The sequence below is a fragment of the Drosophila willistoni genome (assembly GCF_018902025.1).
Source record: "Drosophila willistoni isolate 14030-0811.24 chromosome XR unlocalized genomic scaffold, UCI_dwil_1.1 Seg144, whole genome shotgun sequence".
NCBI classification, from domain to species: Eukaryota; Metazoa; Arthropoda; class Insecta; order Diptera; family Drosophilidae; genus Drosophila; species Drosophila willistoni.
The window spans coordinates 6,233,083-6,254,233 of NW_025814057.1; the positions used below are offsets into that span (position 1 = coordinate 6,233,083).

The following is a 21,151-nucleotide window of genomic DNA, read 5'->3' on the forward strand; positions in this document are numbered from 1 at the left end:
TTTTGAAAGCCATAAGACCATAAGACAAACAAATAAAATTAAAGCCAATCCTATAGTTACTTAGTTAGGCAATTCCACAATAAGAAAGAAAATAATTTTGGTTCCCTGATGCTTTAACCCAAGACACACATGGATAGAAAATACACATTTTGTGCCAAAAAAACAGAACAAACTTCTTTAAGAATAAGTTAACGAAATAATCACAGGGGGATTGCAACAAATTCCATATCCACAACTAAAACATATTGGTGTTAAAAGTCATCTAACCAATCATTGACATCGGTATGCACATAGTTTCATTTAAGAATTCACGCCAAATTAAGTAAATTACCAAATTTGGGAAAAGCTAGGCTTGTCAAATTGCGAACTACAAATTACATATGTATATCGATAGCAAACCGAGTAAAAAAAAAAATCGTCTCTAAATGATAGCAGCTGACTAGCCTCTTTCTTTCCGGTTGTCAATAAGGTACGGATGTGTTTACAAAATTCTGCGTATTTTAATCTATCAAAATAACCGGCATCTTTAATATTAATGAAACTATGATTATTCTTTTCAGTGCCGTGCATCCTCTACCACTAAAAAATGGCCGACGTTGATATGTAAGTTTTATTTAAATGCACAAGTTTTTATAATAGTTATTTGATGAAATTAATTGGTCCGTGTTTATGAATTTAAGTTGATTAAAAATCTTCCAATTACTGATTGTTTAATAGTTGAATAAGTTTCAAGTTGACTTTGTTTGAAAAAATGCTAACTATTTATTTTCCATTTACAGTGATGTGCCCTCTGCAGCCCCAGTTTTGGGTGGTGCCATGGACATTAACACCGCTCTCCAGGAAGTTCTGAAGAAGTCTCTGATTGCCGATGGTTTGGTCCATGGCATCCATCAGGCTTGCAAGGCTTTGGACAAGTAAGTTTCCCTCTCTGCACTGAGAAATTGAAGGTTGTTTATTAATTGTCGTATTCTCTAGGCGTCAAGCTGTCCTGTGCATTTTGGCTGAATCTTTCGATGAGCCCAACTACAAGAAACTGGTCACTGCCCTGTGCAATGAGCATCAGATTCCTTTGATCCGTGTGGACTCGCACAAGAAGCTGGGCGAATGGTCTGGTTTGTGCAAGATCGACAAGGAAGGAAAGCCACGTAAGGTTTGCGGTTGCTCCGTGGTGGTCATCAAGGATTTCGGTGAGGAAACACCCGCTTTAGATGTGGTTAAGGACCATCTCAGACAGAACAGTTAAACACTGTGTCAAGTCTGTTGAATGAGAGACCACATGTTTTTTTTACATCTTATTAAGTTGAAAAAAATACAAGACAAATAAAAGAAAAACTAAAATTTTAAATGTTCGTATTGTTCTTATTAGTTATTACCATGACTTGGTAGAGTTTTTTGATTAGAAAGTAAATGCTAGGCAGCTTGGCATATAAATAAGGAGAAGATTCTGTCCTACGCCATTTGTATTATACTTATGTTTAGAGTGATATGGTATACCAACAACGCATACATAGTAAACATAAAAATATACACGCATTCAGAGTAGAGTATCTTTTAATTCGCCTAGTAGAAGCCCTAGCTATTACCAGGGATGCATTTTTCAAAGAAATAAATATTGCGATAGGTAGGTATTTATCGCAGGCAGTCTTTGGATACATATCGATAGTCAAAAAGTTCTCATCTCTAATTGCTAGCAACTTTTCTGCCTCTTTCTTTCCGGTTGTCTAAAGGTACGGAGGTGTTCCAATTTACACCAAACAGTAATCCGTTAAAATAACCGGCATCCTTATTAATAAGTTCATTATGTTTACTTTTTTCAGTGCTGTGCATTCTCTACCACTAAAATATGGCCGACGTTGATATGTAAGTTCTATTTCGATGTATTTTTTTTGTGTAGGAATAACTTGATGAAATTAATTGGTCCGTGTTTATGAATTTACGTTGATTAGAAATCTTCCAATTACTGATTGTTTAATAGTTGACTCAGGATCAAATTGACTGTGTTTGAAAAAATGCTAACATCAAATTTATTTTCCATTTACAGAGATGTGCCCTCTGCAGCCCCAGTTTTGGGTGGTGCCATGGACATTAACACTGCTCTCCAGGAAGTCTTGAAGAAGTCTCTGATTGCCGATGGTTTAGTCCATGGCATCCATCAGGCCTGCAAGGCTTTGGACAAGTAAGTTACCATTTCTGCACTGAAAAAAGAAAAGTTTGTTTATTAATTGTCGTATTCTCCAGGCGTCAAGCTGTCCTGTGCATTTTGGCTGAATCCTTCGATGAGCCCAACTACAAGAAACTGGTCACTGCCCTGTGCAACGAGCATCAGATTCCTTTGATCCGTGTGGACTCGCACAAGAAGCTGGGCGAATGGTCTGGTTTGTGCAAGATCGACAAGGAAGGTAAGCCACGTAAGGTTTGCGGTTGCTCTGTGGTGGTCATCAAGGATTTCGGTGAGGAAACACCTGCTTTAGATGTGGTTAAGGACCATCTCAGACAGAACAGTTAAACACTGTGTCAAGTCTGTTGAATGAGAGACCACCTAAGTTTTATTTTTAGTTTTCTAGTGCGACTAAAATAAAAGAAAAGATAAAGTAATTTTTGGAATGTTCTTTATTTCATTTGATAAATATTTTTGCATTTAAACCTTGCCCAGACATGTGAGCTTGTGCTGCGGCCAATCCTTTAGCTGGCATTCACTGTGGTTGAAGAATAAAAAAAACCAATTGACAACCTAAGCTAGAGATAAAGTAGTCAAACGACTTACCGTGAACAATAATGAATCTGCTTGCAGTTGGCGCACTTCTTTGAGGCCTTTGCCTTGCATATGGGACAAGATTTGGTAGAGGAGTTGGTGGCATTCTCGTTGCCTTCAACGCTAGCACCTCCGACAGCTCCTTCAGCATCTTTATCGACGTTGTCGTCTACCTTGCCATCGGCCAGGTTCTGCTCCAACTCGCAGAGTAAATCTGTGCTATAGGCTGCACTCAATTTGCTGGCCAAGGCGCAGATTTCCTCTCGATTAGTGTTTAGGAACACAGAGTCTTGGGCCTGGGCTATTTGATAGAATCCGCCATCGCGCTCAACTTGTTTGAGCAAGTCCTCTTGGATTTGTGGCACATCTTCAAGTAATAAATTTTGTGACTTATCCGCTACATTACCGCTAAGAGTTAGGCGACCGAGAAATTGTTTCAAATCGATTAACACTGGCAACTGATCCAGTATGACATCATTCATCAGACCTACGAGCTAAGTACGATAGGAAATGCATTTGAGAGGAGGAGGAGGGCGAAGTGAGGCTGATCTTTCTTTACCTTAGACAACTGCTTGCAACGTGCCTCATTGAGGGTGTAATTCTCCATTGTTTCTGGATTGAGTATTAATTGACGGACACAAAACCAAGCCTGAGCTTCGGGCTTTATTATCTTGGCCACATCGTCTACAGTGGTCCACTTTTCATCAATGTATTTCTCAATTCCCTTGCTGGTCTTACGCTGCCAGGGACGAAAGCAGAGTACATCGGTTACGAGCCATGGTATATCATGGGTAATCATCATACGACGGGCTGCACTCAGATGCAGTAGGGCAACATTATCAGCTAGATAATTCAATATGGAGATGCAACGCAAGCCAATCTTATAGATCAGATCTCTTTTCTGGCGCTCCAGTTCGGTTAGCACAGCCTCGTCGACATCCACTTTTGATTCGTTCTCATGATAGCCCATGCTAACCAAACCAATCACCTGGCTCACTGAATGGGCACAGTAATCGATCAGATCTAGTACAGATTCCTGCAGTACCTCACATCCACTTGGATGATAGAGACACAGATCCAAAAGGGCCACCAAGGCAGCCTCATGATACAGCACTGTATAGATTAAAAATGTTGCCTGTGGATTGGGATCTATTTCCAGTAAATGTGGTAGGACTCGTGTCTTCCATAGATTCACACAGTATGCCTCATGGATTAGCAAACGCAGTTTATCCCTGGAGATGAGAAACTCCTTCACTTCCTCCTCACGATGTTGGGCAACCTCGAAGGCCGCCTGTTGGCTTAGTTTAATGACCATCTCGTGAACCTCCAGCCATTTGGAGCTGCCTATTTGGCTAACTTCGAAACTGCGAATGCTCTCCACAAAAAAGTAGAGCTCCTCAGGATATACAAAGTTCACCATAGTAAAATATTTAAAAAATTAAAATTCTCTTGATTTCTGATTGCTTTTGGTTCGGTAGACTATTATGAATGACAAATAAGGATTCAAAATTTAACTCAATGGTTGTCATGGCAATCCGAGGTTGCTAAGATTTCCTAACATAATATATTTAGCTATAGACAATGGGAAATATTTGAATATGGAATCATAAAAAAATTACAGTATTATCAGAGTATAAAATGGGCAAGATCAGAAGTTATTTAAACATAACGTTTTTACTTGACTTAATTCGAGTGTTTCGAAACGATAGCGATATATATCACAAACATTGAAAAATCTTCGCGGTATTTGTACTCATCTTTCGCACATCTCTAGTCGATGACGATGAGAGCGATTGACTTGACTTAATTCGAGTGTTTCGAAACGATAGCGATATATATCGCAAATAATAATAAATCTTCTTCGCGGTATTTGTACTCATTTTTCGCACATCCCTAGTCGATAACAATGAGAGCGTAATCGCTGGCTGGCCAAACCGGGATATATTTTGTCTTTTCATTTGTTTTGCCCGTAAAGATGTATCCGGTTAGCTCTCAAAAGCGATCTTGGACATTTGCCAATGAATCCCAATTGGCGTCATTTCGAGTTGAGCAGAATACCAAATATATAGAACAGCATGAGGCCGAAGCTCGGGCCAATAATTGCGAAGTCGATGATTATTTCCTGACACCGGCAGAGGAACGCCTGTTATTAAAGCGGTATGAGATCCATTTGGCCGACTTTTGTGGCCGTTTCGATCCGCCCATGCCAAAGTGTGTTGTAGGAACTGCATTTCACTATTTCAAGCGCTTCTATTTGAACAACACACCGATGGATTATCATCCAAAAGAGATATTGTAAGGACACATACTTTGAAATGCCGCCAAGTCGAACCCATTTTTCATTTTATTATAATATTTTAATTACAGAGCTACTTGCGTATTTGTGGCCTGCAAAATAGAAGAGTTCAATGTGTCCATTAATCAGTTCGTGAACAACATCAAGGGGGATCGCAATAAAGCCACCGATATAGTCTTATCAAATGAGCTATTGTTAATAGGACAATTGAACTTCTATTTAACCATTCACAATCCATTCCGCCCCATCGAGGGCTTCATAATAGATATTAAAACGCGTAGCAATATGCAAAATCCGGAACGTTTGCGTCCACATATTGATAGTTTTATTGATGCCACGTTTTATACGGATGCATGTCTGTTGCATACTCCGTCACAGATCGGTTTGGCCGCTGTACTCCATGCGGCAAGTAAAGAACAGGAGAATCTCGATAGCTATGTCACCGAATTACTCTTTGTGGCGGCCCGAGACAAACTGCCCGCCCTAATAGACGCTGTTCGAAGTGAGTGCACTTATATTATGAACAGAATACTTAACCCATTTGCATTTTCAACATTTTAGAGATTCGTATTATGGTTAAGCAGTATCAGCCACCGGACAGGGATCAAGTCAAAGCTATTGAAAAGAAGCTGGATAGATGTCGCAACCAGGCTAATAACCCCGTTAGTGAATTGTAAGTTTTTGATCTTTAATTTGTTGGTTGTGTTGGTAATGTTTTTTTGATCGTTTATAAGATATAAGGAACGCCTACGCCGCCTGTATACGGATGAGGATGATATACCCGCCGACGATGCCTCATTTCACATAGCTGATGTGAGCTCGGATACATCAGCTATGAACATAAGTCAATAGGATTAGCTTATAGAAACTCTACTTATTTTTATTACAATGTTTACATTAAAATATAAAAGTCTAATAGGAACAAGCATTTAATTCTGTAAGCTATATACAAGTCCAGGAAGATATTAACTCAAGAAGAAGCTAAAAATTCGGCCAATGTGAATATCGTTTACGTTATTAGGATATTCCGTGATTTGATCACCACTGTGACTTCTGACTATCACTACTCGTGTCAGTCACGGCCTTGGAACTATCGCCCATCTCTAGCATCGCTAAGCAGCTGTTCAAAGAAAAACAAACAATTGCAAATATTTTGCATAGTTTAAAAACAAAAAACAAGTAATCAAGGACCAGAACATGGCCCACTTGTTGGATCTTGACCTGGCTGGCATATTTTTTGGTTTACCTGTAAACTATCTGGCCGCACTGTTCACCCTGGTGCTATGTGTTTTCAGTGCACTTTATTTTTCCAACATTTTCAAGGACAAAACTGTAAGTCAAATGGCAACGCGCTTCTCTCCTTTACCCATTAAACTTGCCATTTTGTATATAGGAACTTGAAGACGAAGGCTTGGGACCAGATGAACTGCCTGATGAGCTTACAAACAGCCATCGGCACACTCAAATCAACGATGATGAAGATGACGATGACGACGACGACGATGATGATTATGAGGATGATGAGGCCTATGAGGAGCAATTTAGTGACAGTGAGGTTGCCGAAGATGAGGACGATGAGGAGGAGGCAGAGTTAAGTCATTCTGGTCAAGATTATAATCATTTAATGGGTAAAATTAAGGCCAAGCGTTTGCAACACAAATTGGAAAAGAATCTAACACCCAGCCAAATTGAGGAAGAGCGTCGCATTGAACGGGAACAATTGGCTGCAATATTTGAATTGTTACGCAAACAAGAACAGGAATTAAATTTAAAGGATCGTATCAGTGATCATGATCTCAAGGAGCAAGTGCGGCTGTATCGTTGACCATCGTCCAGCCAGCCAAAGGACAAAAATTAGTTTCAGAAGGAATTAGCCGCTTCCAAAGTCTCCACCAAAATGTGTAGTCATTAAATTCCAGTTGAATTTTGTTCTCCATTAGACTATATATAGAAAAATCGATTCTATACATACTTCAAGGTACGTAACATCTATATGGATAGTTATTCCATTCCCATAAAACTGATTGGGGATATTTTAAAGAGTTTTTTTTCCGCTTAGAAATATGTGATAATATTATTTAGACTCACTCAATTTAATAATATAAATTCAAAGCAAAAGGTACTTAACACAATGAAGCTTCCATAATTGTAGACATTGTATTTACAACATATTAGTTTAAATTGTTCTTATTTTGTGTTAAAAATATGCTTGATAATCAAAATATGAATACAGAATGTTGCTGTCCAAAAACCAAAAATCCGCGATTAATTGAAAATGTAATCTAAATTCAAATTTGGCAGAAGGCAATGTCTCAAATGTCTGCCATCCCACTTGCTTTCGTGTAGATATCAAAAAACACAAGAGCCAAAAATACCCAAGTACAGATAACGATCACATTCATTCCTTAATTTTAGATGAAGAACATACATAAATTTATCACTAGAGATTATAATATATTTTTAATGTATTTAAATCAAAAGTATCTTAATCTATTTATCGTTCGCGGTATAGGAAAAAACGTGTATGTTGCAATGAGTAATTGATTGGAACAACTTCAAAGTATTATTTTATATTTTAAAGCAAATGTGTTAATTCTCAATGTAGTCGAAATATGTGTGTATATATATATAAATATATTCAAATAATTGTTGTCTCGTTTTTGAAATATCAAGTATTTAATATTACAACAAAAAGTTATAGCATAATTTTAGGCAACAGCCGAGATAAAGACCTTGCTAATGACTACATTATAAATCTTGTTCTACAATTTAGTGAATCACTTTGAGGCAGTTTATCGCAAATATATTTAAATTATTAAATGAAGTCGTTTATTTTGATTACTTCGCTTAATAATATTATCATAACTTTTCATTTTTCACCTATTATATTGGATAAAACTGATTATGTGTGTGTGTGTGCAAGACAGAGATTGAGAGAGGAACAGAAAACCGAACTATATTTAAACCTATATACGACGGAGTATTCCTTCTGGCACGATTTGTCAACGGCTTTACAGCTGTTGGCCGTTTTGGGACGCACGTGTTATGAATTTTAAAGTAGTTTATTGCTGGTGCTCCTTCCCCAGCATCAACAGTTTTGTTAAAATTGAATTAATTTTTCGCGATTCCCCACCATCTTTCGTTGTGTGTCTTTTGTTTTTCGCCTTCTTCGTTTTTTTGTGCGTTTTCGGCCACGAAATTGGGTCAAATGGAGTGTTGTATGCCGGGTTTTAGGTGGGCAATGCAACAAGTCGATTCGATTGATACGCTTTCGATATTTGGGCTCTTGTCCGTTGCTACCAACTGGCTGGGTAAGTGAATGTATCCTTATCTTGCGTGTGAGATGTACTTTGTATGCAGAAGCTGCCGTCGATGGCAATAAAATTGCAATTAATTTTTATTGACAACTCTGAACTCTTGTAACAACGATTTGTTGATCTTTTACTTTTGCTGCGATTTCACTGTGTCTGGCCAACGAGTGTGAAGCGAGCGATGCAATGCGATGTGATTCTTGCTATATGTTTTGGTACCGGTTGAGGTAAAAAAAAAAAAACAAAAAAAAAAAAAAAATAAATAAACCCCTTACAGATAAAATAGTATATTAGCTATCAGGGGCTAAATGAGATTTCGATTGGAGGGGAATTATTAGAGATGTTCTCAAGAAATGATGGACTAAAGGAATGATGGACTTCGTCAATGGACAAGTAATTCATAAAGAAGTTCATCAAGATATTTTATCCAACATTCTAAAAAAATAAAAGAAATTCATCAAGACTTTGATCAATATTTCAAGGAATTCATCTAGGAATTTACCAAGGGATTCACCAAGAAATCTATCTAGCAATCTATCAAGAAATTTATAGAGATCAGTAAATAAATACATTAAAATTCATAGGCAAATCTATAAAAGATTGTCTTAAGAACTCAAGAAATTCTTCGAGAAATTCATTAAATGATTCATTGGGGAATATGTCATGGATTTCATTGACGAAATGCTTAAGAAATTTATCCGAAAATTCATTAAGAGAATCACTATTGGATTCACCGAAAATTTGTTGTAAAAAGTCCTAAGAAACTTCATTAAGATGTATTTTGTTTATGAATATTATTAAAACTTTTTTAAAGATAACTTTCTACAACTTTTTTCTCGATTAAAATGCTCTAGATTCCATTTTACATATGTTTTATATCCGATTTAATATTTGCATTCCATTCAATGTCAGCAAAAATTTGATCCGACAGCCTTTCCATCAAAATTCAATGCTGCTTTAACATGAGCTCAACTTGGAAGATTGGTTTTGGCCCCCCCCTTTTTCGGTTTTCTTTTGCTTACGTATTTGATTCGACTTGTTTTTGGGCCAATTCCCTCTTATGACTCAGTTTGAAACTTATGCGCGTGCGCCGCCCCAGCCAGCCCCAGCAGCAGCAGCAGCAGCCACAGCCTCCAGACAACTGACAACAGCAGCAACAGCAGCAACAACAACAACAACAACAGAGATGGATTGCCGTCGGTAAGACAGTCAGACGATGGGATGACAGTTGAGTTTCTAGTTACAATTCGAAAATGGGAAGGAATCGTACTTAAAATTCAATTGAATGTTGAATTATTGCATTGAATTTCATTGTTTGTAAATGCTACGCCTGCTTTTGTTGTTATAGTAAACTGATTTCTTTTTTTGGGGGGGCCATAGATTTATTTATATTTTTCATTTTATTGAATGCTTCAAGTTCAACAGTCGTAAATCGTAAAACCAAAAAAACACACCACCAACAACAAAGATTAAACTCTTAATACACCAAAAGAAAAAGAATTTCTTTAGTATTTAAAATTGATATATATTTTCAATTTATCTTTAGCTTACGTTAGATGGAACATCCTCTATTATCATCTAATAAAATTGTTTTAATTTCAGCTCTAACAAAAAGATAATTTCAATTATTTCAGAACCAATTGCATAAAGAATCATCTTATAACCAAAATGTTTCAGTAAATGTTTAATCCAAATGAAAATTCGATAGTATTTGATCTTTTCTCCAAGTGCATTTCTTTGTACATTGTCACAGCGGCATTTTGGGTGGTCCTTCTGATGTAGACTAGAATTTAGATCGACGGCATTTGAAAGTTAAGTAGATACATATATGTATGTAAGTACATACATACGTACATATGTCTGTGGTGGTTTACAATAATCCCATTTCCGTAGTCAACAACAATCGTTTGCCATCCATTGCATTCGTTTGAATCTCATTCGATCTGCTGCTGTGATCATTATCAGCGACACCAATAAAAATCATTGCGAAAGTATCTGCAACAAGCATCTAACTAACTAAGTACACAACGAGACACTTGTTGCAAGGTGGGGGCAAACCTCCTCAGGCTTCTATAGACTTCTTAAGCCGCTTGATTCCCTGCTCCCCCCTACGGCTCTTGGCCATGCGCATAAATGCATTTTAAAAGGCATTACACTCTGAGTGGATTTATTTGTTTAAAGTATTATGTGCAGGTGAGTTTTTCTCTCTGTGTGTGTGTGCATGGAATTGAATTTAAACAACCATTTGGTATCTCACTTTGTTTTACCTTACTCTCAGGGGGCGTGTTTCACACAAACACACACACAGAGGCAAACAAACAACACATAAAAGTACATATTAATAGATGTGTAAATTGTTTTCAAGAAGAGCCAATCGCAAGGCATATCTATCTCTAAGTATGTGTATAGTTATATCTTTATATATACATAGTCTGATGATTTCACTCCAAGTGAGCGAGAGAGAGAGAAAGGTAGACAGACCTGGATTAACTTGTTTAGTCTTAAAACAGTTTGTTAGTTAAATGAAAAAATTGAAATATTATTAGCTAATTTTGTATATATTTAAATTCCTTTGACTTGTAGCTGGCGCCACAATTTGACATTTAATTGTGTTAAGCAACTAATTTATATGGTTTTTTTTAAGTTTTTTAGTATTTCAACAAAATATTGATCAACAAATTATAATAAACAAATAGTTATAGCCCACTACTTGCTTTTTAACTTACACCTTAGTGTTGTCTTCCTAAGATCGGATATTTTCCAAGTTTCGGATGTGATATAATAATAAAAATTAGCAGCAACTTGCTTACATCTGGAAGAGGTCCAGAAAAATAAGCTTGTCTAGTAAAGTGGCAAGGTAGGAGCTATTTAGATGGGTAAAGGGTAATTTTGAGGATAAAATATGTCTTGAAAATTTCAATTAATTTTGAATACAACAAATTTTAGCTTGTAGTAATTTGTGTTTTCTTAAGCAGCAGATGTACATTAAAAATATGAATAATACAAATTTTTGCAAGTTGTGAAATTTTAGTTAATATTGACTCTTGAATAAATAGTGAATTGATCTGAAAATGTCGCAGTATGGGGAAAAGCAACTGTCTGATCAGCGATGAAATACATTTCAATTGCAGTTCGTTTCCTAAGTCATTTGTTTTCAGCCAAGTTCGATGATGACAGCTGTCATAATTACATTTATGTAGTCAATATCTGAGGTAGGCTCTGACATTTGCGATATATGTCAAGCAACTTATATAATGAATAAGGCATGTTGCATGTGTCTTTCAAGGATCTCCTTGATGGATATACACATAAACATATATACACACACACACACACACACACACATAAACACAATCGATTGGGTGACAGTTGAATTCGCTTGAAAATATATTGAACAAATTTTTTCTCTGCTGTAGATGGTCATGTTAAAAGACACGCAGAGGTTGAGGAGAAAAGAGTAAGTGGATAAGGGAGATTGGGAGGAGGGGAGGAGGGGTTTGGGAGAGGAGAGAAAGGTAACGTTTGGTCATGTGTCAATTCAATGAAGCTTTTTATGTCACCAAAGCAAGTTTCCAAAGAGCTAGATTTCAACTGAATGACCATAAAAGTCGTTTAAAAAAGGATCCCAAATGTTTCAATTTGTGTGAAATTCTTGTTTTTTTGTAGTTTTTATTATTATTATTTTCGTTTCTTTTTCTCATTTATTGTACGAATACTATATAGTGTATATATATATATATAAATTTGTATTTAAAAAAAAAAATCATAATAAATTAATTAAAATTAAGTAAACAAACAGAAAATCAATACGCAAACAACATATCTATTAACTACAAACTATACATATACATATATATATTTAAATATACACACACATATATATACGATATATATACATATATAAATATATATATAGGTATAGAATACATCAAACGACAGTCGCTTTGTAAATTTGGCTAAGAATTATGTTTATTCATTACTTATATGGTGAGTGTATTCATTTATATTCATTCAATTTGTTGTTTTTTTTTCTCTTCTTTTTTTTTTTAATGTAATTGAGCTACATAAAAAAAAAGTTGTTGATTTTGTTTTGTACATCATTTTTACTGGCACCGAAATCTGTTGCTGTTGTTCTGATTTTATAATGAGGCTAGGGCCAAGTTCGAAAGAGACAATGAGTGGGCTCAATTTTCGGGGAAATAATATGGAACATTCATATTCATCATATACTTGGCACATATACATATATAGAGTCATTTGAAGTCTATGAGATAGCTAAACCCTGGTATTCCGACTAAAGCTTTTATTATTATTTGCCAAGGAAAACTATTTGGGCTAGAAATTCGTTAAAGACTATAGAAATTTGAAAAGTTTTGCAAAATTCTAGACGATGCTTGAAACTGTTTTTCTATGCTCATTGAACTTTTTTGACCTAACCTCATCATCTATCATATTCTCTATTATACTAACCTAAAATATTCGAAATTGTTCTTGTTGTTGTTGTTGTTGTTGTTGGCACTATAAATCGAATTCTCAGGCAATCACGATGAAGATTTCTTAATATTTCAGCTTGTTGTATGTTAATATTTCTGCTGGTCCTTAGTTGACCTTAAGAGATCAGCCTGTAAGTGTCTGTGATCTCACTAGGGTTAGATCGAGTGGCGTTGGCTTACGTTCAAAATTGAGAGATTCACCAAGACAATGGCTCGAAACAGAGGCAGGTGGTTCACTTAGGGTGGGACTACTATTTGAGGCATTCCCCAAATGAGCGGGACTGGCCTCATCTGTTCGATTTGATCTCAGCGAGAGATCAATGGGCTGTTCATCCAATTCGGGACTACTCAGTTCGGTCTTGAATAGGGGCAGGGGTGGCACACGAACACCAACACCAGCGGCCAATAGGACCGGTGGCAACGTGAACGGTGCAAACGAGCTGTACAATGGTTCCGAATGACTACGAAAGATCTCCAGCAATTCCTGATGACGCCGCTGCTGCTGGACCAAATCTTCGCCCGGCTCGGAACTGTTTGGGAAACTACTCGAGCAGCCCTGTCGCAGGGCTTTGCGCAATGTTGTTGTTGTGGCGCTCAGTACACTTGTGGCCCCATCATCGGTGGGATCACCGGCAGATGAGGCACCCGAATCACTGGGTGTATTACTGAGGCGGGACTCGACTTTTAATTGCTGTCGCTGTTGATATTTGGCAGCCTGCAGAAATCCAGGCAAATTGGCTGTCGAGGCACTCGGTGAGGCTCGTGCCTCTTGTATGGGTGCACTCTGCAGGGAACAAGCCGTTGTGGCCGATTTAATGCAGGGATTTGTCTTATCCTGATACGTTTGTCGTGCCTGATTACTAGCCTGCTGTAGGCGAGCCAATTGTTCTAAATTCGCATTACTTATGGCATTAGATCCAGTTGTTCCACCACCAAGAGATCCACCTCCACCTCCGCCGCCTCCACCGGCAATGCCAGCATTTGGACCCGTGCTCTCCTGTAGTAGACAGTGGATTTTAAACCAATTGGAACGACGACCATAGCGTGAGCCACTTTTGGACATGCCCACTAGGAGACATTTACGCAGACGACATGCCTTGCAGGCAGTGCGATTCTTCTTATTGATCACACAGTCGCCGTTATGCTTACAGCCGGCTATGGCGGCAATATTGTTGTAAGTACGTCCAAAGAACGACTGCAATGAGAAAGAGACAGAGATAAGAGATAGAAGATGTCCATGTTAGATTTAATTTGTATGTCATATGTATGTATATATATTTCTCTGTGCATTGGTAATCGAACAAAATGCATTAATCTTTGGTTTTGTAAGCTTTACATTCATTTTTACGCCTATTTTACTTGTAATTCTCAACTAGTTTTAGAGTTCAAAGCTTGGTATTACTGATAAGAAACACATAACGCCCAATATTGATATATTGATGATCATAATCCTTCTATTATCGGCTAAGATATTGTCTTCTCAAGTTTAAGCTCCATGAATATATTTCTTCTTGCTCAGCTAATTTCGTTTTAAGCTTGCTAAATAAGGCTTTCTGCTTTGGATATACATACATATGTAGGTCATAATTCAAAGGAAGAAAGATGAGCAAGGGTCAGTCAATTCACTTTGAACTTCAATAGATGCCATGGCGTCAGGTGATCAGCCTTTGTAACTAAACTAATAACCAAACCTATATGAGCCTCAAGACTCAATTGTTCTCGCCATACCTGGTGGCACCTGTCATTAACATTCACCTAAAGACAAGTGGCATAATTTCTCCATTCACAACGCTTCAATTACAAAATGTGCGTTAATAATTTTGCCAAATTGTAGACCCAAGAAGAGGGATCGAGTTGGATTGCTTTGGATTGGATTGTAAAGCTAGTGTGTTTCACACTCTTTGTCTTCTGATTTCTGTAATTTCAGCCAACTCATGCTCTAGAGTCGACGTGACTTTCCTGCTTTGATTTTGTTTTTGATTTTGAAGTTCAACTTTCAGTTAACTTTGATGCCTTTTCCACCATTTCAGCTGACTCATCTAATATGCATGTAATTTTTATTTGATTGACTGCAGTTTACAATTGTGAGGCTTACAGCTCATATATATAAGTAAAAATATATATGTATATATATCGCATGTGATCTAAATTTTGCAGATATTTTCCCATGCCATTTGAAGGTTGGCTTCCTATTGTACTCCAGTGTGCACATGTATCTACTTAAAGTCAATTAAAAATCGATTAATTTACCGAATTGAATTTTAATTATAGCAATAATGTTTCTTCCATTTTCTGTTTTTCAGTTTTGTTATTGAAAAGTAAAAGCACAAAAACATTGAGACCATTTTTTTTCTCTCTGCTTTATTGTATGTTTTGTTGTTTTTTTTTTTTTTTTGCACAGCTTAAAAGAGTTCACATAGGAACATTAAGGTGTCTATTAGTATTGAGATATTTACCTTACATCCCTCACAGGTGAATGCTCCAAAATGAAAACCAGCCGCCGGTTCGCCACATACTTTGCACAGCTGGTTCATCTAGAAAAATTAAAGAAATTATTTAAATTAAATTAGCTTAGATTTGAATTGGATTAAATTTGACTTAGTTTAAAGCAAATTGTTTATGTGAACTTTAAAACAAAGTGAGGCTTTTCAAGACAGGACATTGGCCAATTGTAGCCAATTGTGACCGAGGATGATGAAGTTAGCGTTCTACAGATAATTTTGCTCTCTGAAACCAGAGGAAAACCCTCTAGATAAGAGAAATACACATAAAATAAGAACATATGTATATTCCAAGTTTGAGGGAAACTGTTAAGATTTAGAGGAAATAACTTCTTTTTTTTTTGATAGACTTTCGATATATATGGATTCTCAACTGACCTCCTTTAGTTAGTGCATGGTTTTCTATTGGTTGAGAACAAAAAAAAAAAAACTATATAAATATTGGTATGTATGTATGTATATAATGATGGCATATTCATAAAAAAACCATTTGCTTGTCCCTTATCTAAAGACTCGTTAAACTTTTCACGATTGTCCTTGTTATTGATGCAACTATTTCTGGGGTTTGTTTTTCTTTTCTTGTTGTTGTTGCCAGTTGCTGACTCTCTCAGCTGTGTGATCACATCAAGAAGGGGCCTTGGTCGTAGCATCCACAACGGCAAACATGAGGCATAACCGATGACCCACTGCGTTTCTCTTTAGTTTTTTTTTTTTTTTTTTGGTTTTGGTTTTGGTTTTCTTCTGCCTACAGGTCGTGGTTAGAAATTGAGGTATGCAACGACCGGTTTGGGTTTGCACCATCCAAACTGAATGCAAGAGTCTCGCCGATTCTGCTCACCCCTTCCCCACCCACCCTTCCCGTGTCCCCCGGCACAACGCTCTCTGTAGGATGGGTCGCATTCACACATTTAATGTATGTGTAGTTACTTGTTTTGCGTGATCATAAAAGCTAAGGTCAAACAGCAGAAGGCACAACAAAAAATAAGTAAATAAATAAAAAAAAGAAAAGTTTTTTTTTTAATTTTTGTAAAAAAAATTAGGAAAATTTTGCGTCAAATATTTGATGAGCGTGCAAATGTAGCTGTTTTTTTGTTTTAGAGAGTTATCAATTTAAAAATTGTAAATTGTTTGGCGAAAGATTGTCATAAAATGGGGAAAATCAAGACTAGTAAACGAAATGAGAAATTGGAAATTGGAAAATATAAACCCTATTAGCTTTATGGAAGAAATTTCTTTTGGAGAAGTTTTTCAAATGAGTCAAGTTTGCCAATGATAAAGTATTAGGTAAGAGTCTCTATAAAATCTTCAACTTAATTACATTAATTGATTCTTGTTGTACCAACAAAGACAAGTCAAGACAAGATTTTGTTTGTTCTTATTGGGAAATGAAATGGATATTAATATTGCTTTTGCAGCCCTGTTTATAACGAGACGAATAAACTTATTCTAGATTCTCTATCCAAGAGTCTTTACCAAGTTCATTTTCCATGTGAATGTTCACATCTTGACATTGTCTGGATGAAAGAGAGTTGGACGGACAGAGAGGGGGGTTCCAAATAAAAACTACAGTTTGGCACTCGGCTCAGCAGGTGGTGGTGGTTGACTGCCACATGGTTGGACCGTGATGTTGCTCCTGTGATAATGGTCACCAGGCATCAGGCATCAGGCAAGCCATGGGGTAACCAGGGCCCAGACAGTCTATGCCTGATGCTGGCCAAAAACTATTTTGCATACAAAAAGCGCGCTAATGGACAACAAAGGTGACAGCAAGAGCCTTGCTAAATTGGCTAACATTAAATTTGCACCTTCACACAGTGAGAACGAGTGAGAGAGAGAGAGAGAACCGTGACAATTTTAGGCACAGCGGTAAGCTTTTCCAGAAAATCTCCAAAGACGACCTCAAATTGTCTTAATCTTGATTTAGCCACAGCCGCTGTAAGGCAAGCTGGGAAAATCAAACGGCTAACTAAATGGTTAGAAAGGTTACACACTAACAAAATCAAACAAATTTTTTTTGTTTCCTTTTGCTGCTCCATTATAAACAATTTGATCAATGTGCCATCACCCCAAATATATATACGACTATATGAGCAGAAAGAGAAAAAAAAGTAACAATTGCATTTAATTAGCTGAGCTCAAAGATTATTTCTACACAATGCATTTCACGATTTCAATTTCAAGTTTGGTTTTTTGGGGGATTGGCCCCCAAGCCCCGCTCACCACGCCCCGCCGCACCCCCTTTAACCTGGCAAGCATTGCTAATAGTTGGACAAATCTTTCTCGTTTGTGACTGGAGCAATATCTTATAGCAATTCCGGTTTTCAAAGCGGCCTTGGTACTTAATGTGATAATGCCATAAGGATAAGATCGCCAACTTTATCGCTCAGGCGTGCAAAATGTTCATGAAGCAAACCAAAATCCCACAAAAACACAAAAAATGTATATATTGACTTTCGCCAGATAAAATTTTGACTAATTTAGACTTTATGTTCGGCCAAATATTTGTTTACCCTTTTGAAATAAGATGTTATTGCCCCCTAAGCGAACATTTTAATTGCATTATCTTTTAATCACGAATTATGAATAAATGTAATAACAATTCACAGATCCTTTTGGTCATCAAGGGCAAAGACAAAATAATAATTCAATCAAACAAAAAGGTCAAATCTCCCAAGAGAAACAGTAAACAGAGGATATTTTAAGGCCTTTATTTTTTATTGTCGTTTTCTAATAGCTCAAGCACTTATATAATTATGTGCTTACAATTGTAAATTGGCCTAAGTACTGCTACAAGTAGTGATTAATGTGGAGCTAGGACATGAATAGACCGTTAAAGTGTCATAACATATTCAGAGCAAAGATCAAATGGCTTTAAGGACTCATCTTAGGTAAAAATTTCACTCATTGTTAATTGAGTGAGTGATAGATAGTTCATGTTATATGTCATATCTATTAATAGGATATATTTACAATATTTCCCTGCCTTCTAATGTCTAATCTTCTAGTTAATAATTATAATTTAAAGTCTCAGTGTGTTTAACTTGGGAAAATTTAAAAATGTTATACAGAATTGTTTAAAGAACATTGTATTTAATAGCGTAATAAAGGTCATGAAATAATAATAATTATAATTAAGAGAATATCATCATTCCTTAAAATAACCAACTCAAATTTTAGCTAAAAATTAAGTCAAGTTTTATTGTCAGTTCAAGTTTAAGTCACGTGATATAATTGTCTTTAGGGGATAAATATTTCTATACTGATTGATTTAGAGATATAGAAAGATATGATTTTCATGGCGGATTTACTTGATATAGATTATGGGGAATAAAATCGGTGTTGAATATTTGAAATTTCCTTTAATTATTCTCTATGAAGCTATAAGAAGGACAAACTTCTTCTTCGTATTTGAGCAACTAAAACGACTTTCTTAGCTTTGACTAAATAATCTACAAATCTTAAATTGGAGATTGAACTAATCTAATTGAGGGGATCTACAAGGATTTATGGGCATTTGGGCAGCAATTGAATTTCAACTTAAGGGCCAACCAGGCGAATCGTATGTTCAGCTTAACAATAAGAACCAGATCAGTTGAAAGTGTTCAACAAGCTCATCAAGTTGCTGTTGACAGACAAAAAAAGAGAACCAAAAAAAAAAAAAAATAAGAAGGAAAGCAAAGCAAAGGCAAAGAGACACATAAATAAGTAGGCATATGTGTGTGTGTGTGTGTGTGTCCGTATATGTATGTATAAAGGATTTGCCGGGCAATAAGAATAATAAACAAAAATGTGTCCTTTAAAGCAAACAAAATGCTGTACAATACAAATCAGATAAAAAGGCAAATAAAAAAGGTGTTCAAACAAGCAAACCACGATTGTTAAAAATATTTTGAAGCAGATACAAAATAGAACAAGATAGGAGGTATCCTCATCCTCATCCTCATCACCATCAAGATCATCAAGATCGAGATCAAGATTGGGATGCAAGGCAACCCTCTCTCTCCCATTTTGCATCTCCCTCTCTTTCTTATGCTGGAGTACAAATACAATTGCCCATAATATGCTTTATTATTAGCCTTCAGCCTTTTATATATATATGTATGTATGTGTATGTATGTATGTCTAGATATGTGTGTAGGTATGTATATAAAAATGTCTATATGCAAATCCACTCAGCAGAGTCACACGCTCTAGTTTGAATTGTTCGCTTCCTGGAGACATCGACCGGGTCCTTAGCCCTTTTCTGCTTGATTGCCAGCAGCAGTCAGACAATTAAATGTTTGAATATCTTTAACAATTTTTTTTTTATATTCCTGTCATTTTGTACTCTTTTTTTGCATTATTATTTTCGCTGCTGCTACTTTTTTTGATCATTTTTTTTTCTTCTCTTCCGTCTTTTGTACCCCTATTGTAATAATTTCTTGACACTTATCGCACAAAAGGCAATAACATTATTAATGAGCATGTCAATGAGTGTCCTTTTGTTCTTTAAATCTTGCTAAATCCTTGTAGGTTTTTTGGGTATACCACTGTGTGTGTGTGTGTGCTTTTTGAAGTAGGCTAATGTAAGCCAAAATGGTAGTCAAAATGGGGATTATAATCTATTTGAGGTTAGTTAAAGTAATACGATATATTTTGGCATAATTTATTTCTAATCAATAGGAATGCATTACTTTTTTTTATTACATAGATTTTTAAGGTTTTTCTTTTTTACTTTCTTACCATCTTTTAAATATAAATTGGTATATAAAGCATTTTTCAGGTCCTTTTTGTGATATTTTAAATAGTTAATAAAAATCATTCCAGCTACTTAAATGATTTTTCACACGAAGAGTTTTTTAAGTGAAAATTATAATCTTTATTCTTTCTTGACTTTGTGAAAAATTTTTTAGGTAAAATGTCATAACTCCATACTTTCCATACTTCAGAGAAATTTATTGTTTTTTCTTAAGAAGTTTTTCTATAGAAACAACAAAATTTTCTGTATGAATTTTACTTTGTTTAAAAACCTCACCAAAAGAATACATTTTTTAAATTTTCACTAGGGAAATTTTGTTCGAATTTCTTGTATTGAAAATATTTTTCAAGTATCTTTTTATCTTTTGGTTAAATCAAAGATTGGTCTAATATTTTAGTTAAAAAATCTTAAAAAATGTTATGTTATTTAGTATTGATTTGCAACGAATTGAGTCATTTGAATATTGTTATCATTTATTAAAAGATCAATAGCTAATTAGCATAAAATATACTGAAAGTGCTTCTCGTTATTTCCTTGAAATTGAATTATTCAAGTCATAAATTATGGAGTCAAATGTCAAGATGCTGTTTCTACAAATTATGGCAATGAGCAAATGCAATACAAAAAATAATAATAAAAAAAAACAATTTGATCATCATTATACCTTTTCACAATTTTATAGTTCCGAAGCGGCATACAAAGTAGAGTTTCCTTTTAAAATTCACAAGGTTTATATTTTTTTAGTAAGTAGTTTTGTTTCACTCTTTGAGCACTTTCAAACACTTGATGATATCTTTGAATTTTATACGATAGGCATATATGTATTATATATTCTTGTATTGTAATAATCAGATGACACTAAAAATCCCGTCGGCTATATGCTTGCTTCTTTCAATTCAAACACATTCAAAAAAATAAAACAAAAATCACGTGGCGTTCGTAATGACGAGATAAACAACTTGACTTCGGGATCAATTTAAGTCTCGTGACTCGCAGAAAAAAAAAACCAAAACAAAACACACACAGACGCAATTCTTTTGGGAAAAACTGAGCCTGAGCC

General features: G+C 35.8%; 6 protein-coding genes and 2 non-coding genes across 8 annotated transcripts; 6 read left to right on the forward strand and 2 right to left on the reverse strand.

Moving 5' to 3' along the window:
• The first annotated feature begins 434 nt into the window (after positions 1-434).
• Positions 435-1,345, forward strand: LOC6639511 (40S ribosomal protein S12). The gene is made up of 4 exons (XM_023180229.2): positions 435-469; positions 561-603; positions 780-914; positions 976-1,345. Exons 2-4 carry the CDS (start codon positions 587-589, stop codon positions 1,241-1,243), a joined length of 420 nt encoding a protein of 139 aa, XP_023035997.1. The 5' UTR covers positions 435-469; positions 561-586; the 3' UTR covers positions 1,244-1,345.
• Positions 641-711, forward strand: LOC6639512. The gene has a single exon (XR_049605.2). It is a non-coding gene; the product is annotated as a small nucleolar RNA U18 (small nucleolar RNA).
• A 358-nt stretch (positions 1,346-1,703) lies between the features above and the next one.
• LOC6638647 (40S ribosomal protein S12) lies at positions 1,704-2,595 on the forward strand. The gene is made up of 4 exons (XM_023179165.2): positions 1,704-1,727; positions 1,818-1,860; positions 2,042-2,176; positions 2,239-2,595. Exons 2-4 carry the CDS (start codon positions 1,844-1,846, stop codon positions 2,504-2,506), a joined length of 420 nt encoding a protein of 139 aa, XP_023034933.1. The 5' UTR covers positions 1,704-1,727; positions 1,818-1,843; the 3' UTR covers positions 2,507-2,595.
• Positions 1,899-1,969, forward strand: LOC6638648. Its single transcript, XR_049604.2, has one exon. It is a non-coding gene; the product is annotated as a small nucleolar RNA U18 (small nucleolar RNA).
• Positions 2,593-4,254, reverse strand: LOC6638646 (zinc finger MYND domain-containing protein 10 homolog). Its single transcript, XM_002062049.3, has 3 exons — positions 3,312-4,254; positions 2,765-3,246; positions 2,593-2,696 (listed from the first exon to the last, which is right to left on the reverse strand). The coding sequence occupies exons 1-3, from the start codon at positions 4,170-4,172 to the stop codon at positions 2,639-2,641; spliced, it is 1,401 nt and encodes a 466-aa protein (XP_002062085.1). The 5' UTR covers positions 4,173-4,254; the 3' UTR covers positions 2,593-2,638.
• A 379-nt stretch (positions 4,255-4,633) lies between these two features.
• Positions 4,634-5,976, forward strand: LOC6638645 (cyclin-H). Its single transcript, XM_002062048.4, has 4 exons — positions 4,634-5,047; positions 5,120-5,550; positions 5,610-5,721; positions 5,783-5,976. Exons 1-4 carry the CDS (start codon positions 4,728-4,730, stop codon positions 5,898-5,900), a joined length of 981 nt encoding a protein of 326 aa, XP_002062084.1. The 5' UTR covers positions 4,634-4,727; the 3' UTR covers positions 5,901-5,976.
• A 183-nt stretch (positions 5,977-6,159) lies between these two features.
• LOC6638644 (nonsense-mediated mRNA decay protein 2) lies at positions 6,160-7,112 on the forward strand. Its single transcript, XM_023181558.2, has 2 exons — positions 6,160-6,380; positions 6,442-7,112. Exons 1-2 carry the CDS (start codon positions 6,246-6,248, stop codon positions 6,871-6,873), a joined length of 567 nt encoding a protein of 188 aa, XP_023037326.1. The 5' UTR covers positions 6,160-6,245; the 3' UTR covers positions 6,874-7,112.
• A 5,312-nt stretch (positions 7,113-12,424) lies between these two features.
• LOC6638858 (protein embryonic gonad) lies at positions 12,425-20,784 on the reverse strand. Its single transcript, XM_002062046.4, has 3 exons — positions 20,756-20,784; positions 15,309-15,386; positions 12,425-14,047 (listed from the first exon to the last, which is right to left on the reverse strand). Exons 2-3 carry the CDS (start codon positions 15,384-15,386, stop codon positions 12,977-12,979), a joined length of 1,149 nt encoding a protein of 382 aa, XP_002062082.2. The 5' UTR covers positions 20,756-20,784; the 3' UTR covers positions 12,425-12,976.
• Positions 20,785-21,151: the final 367 nt, after the last annotated feature.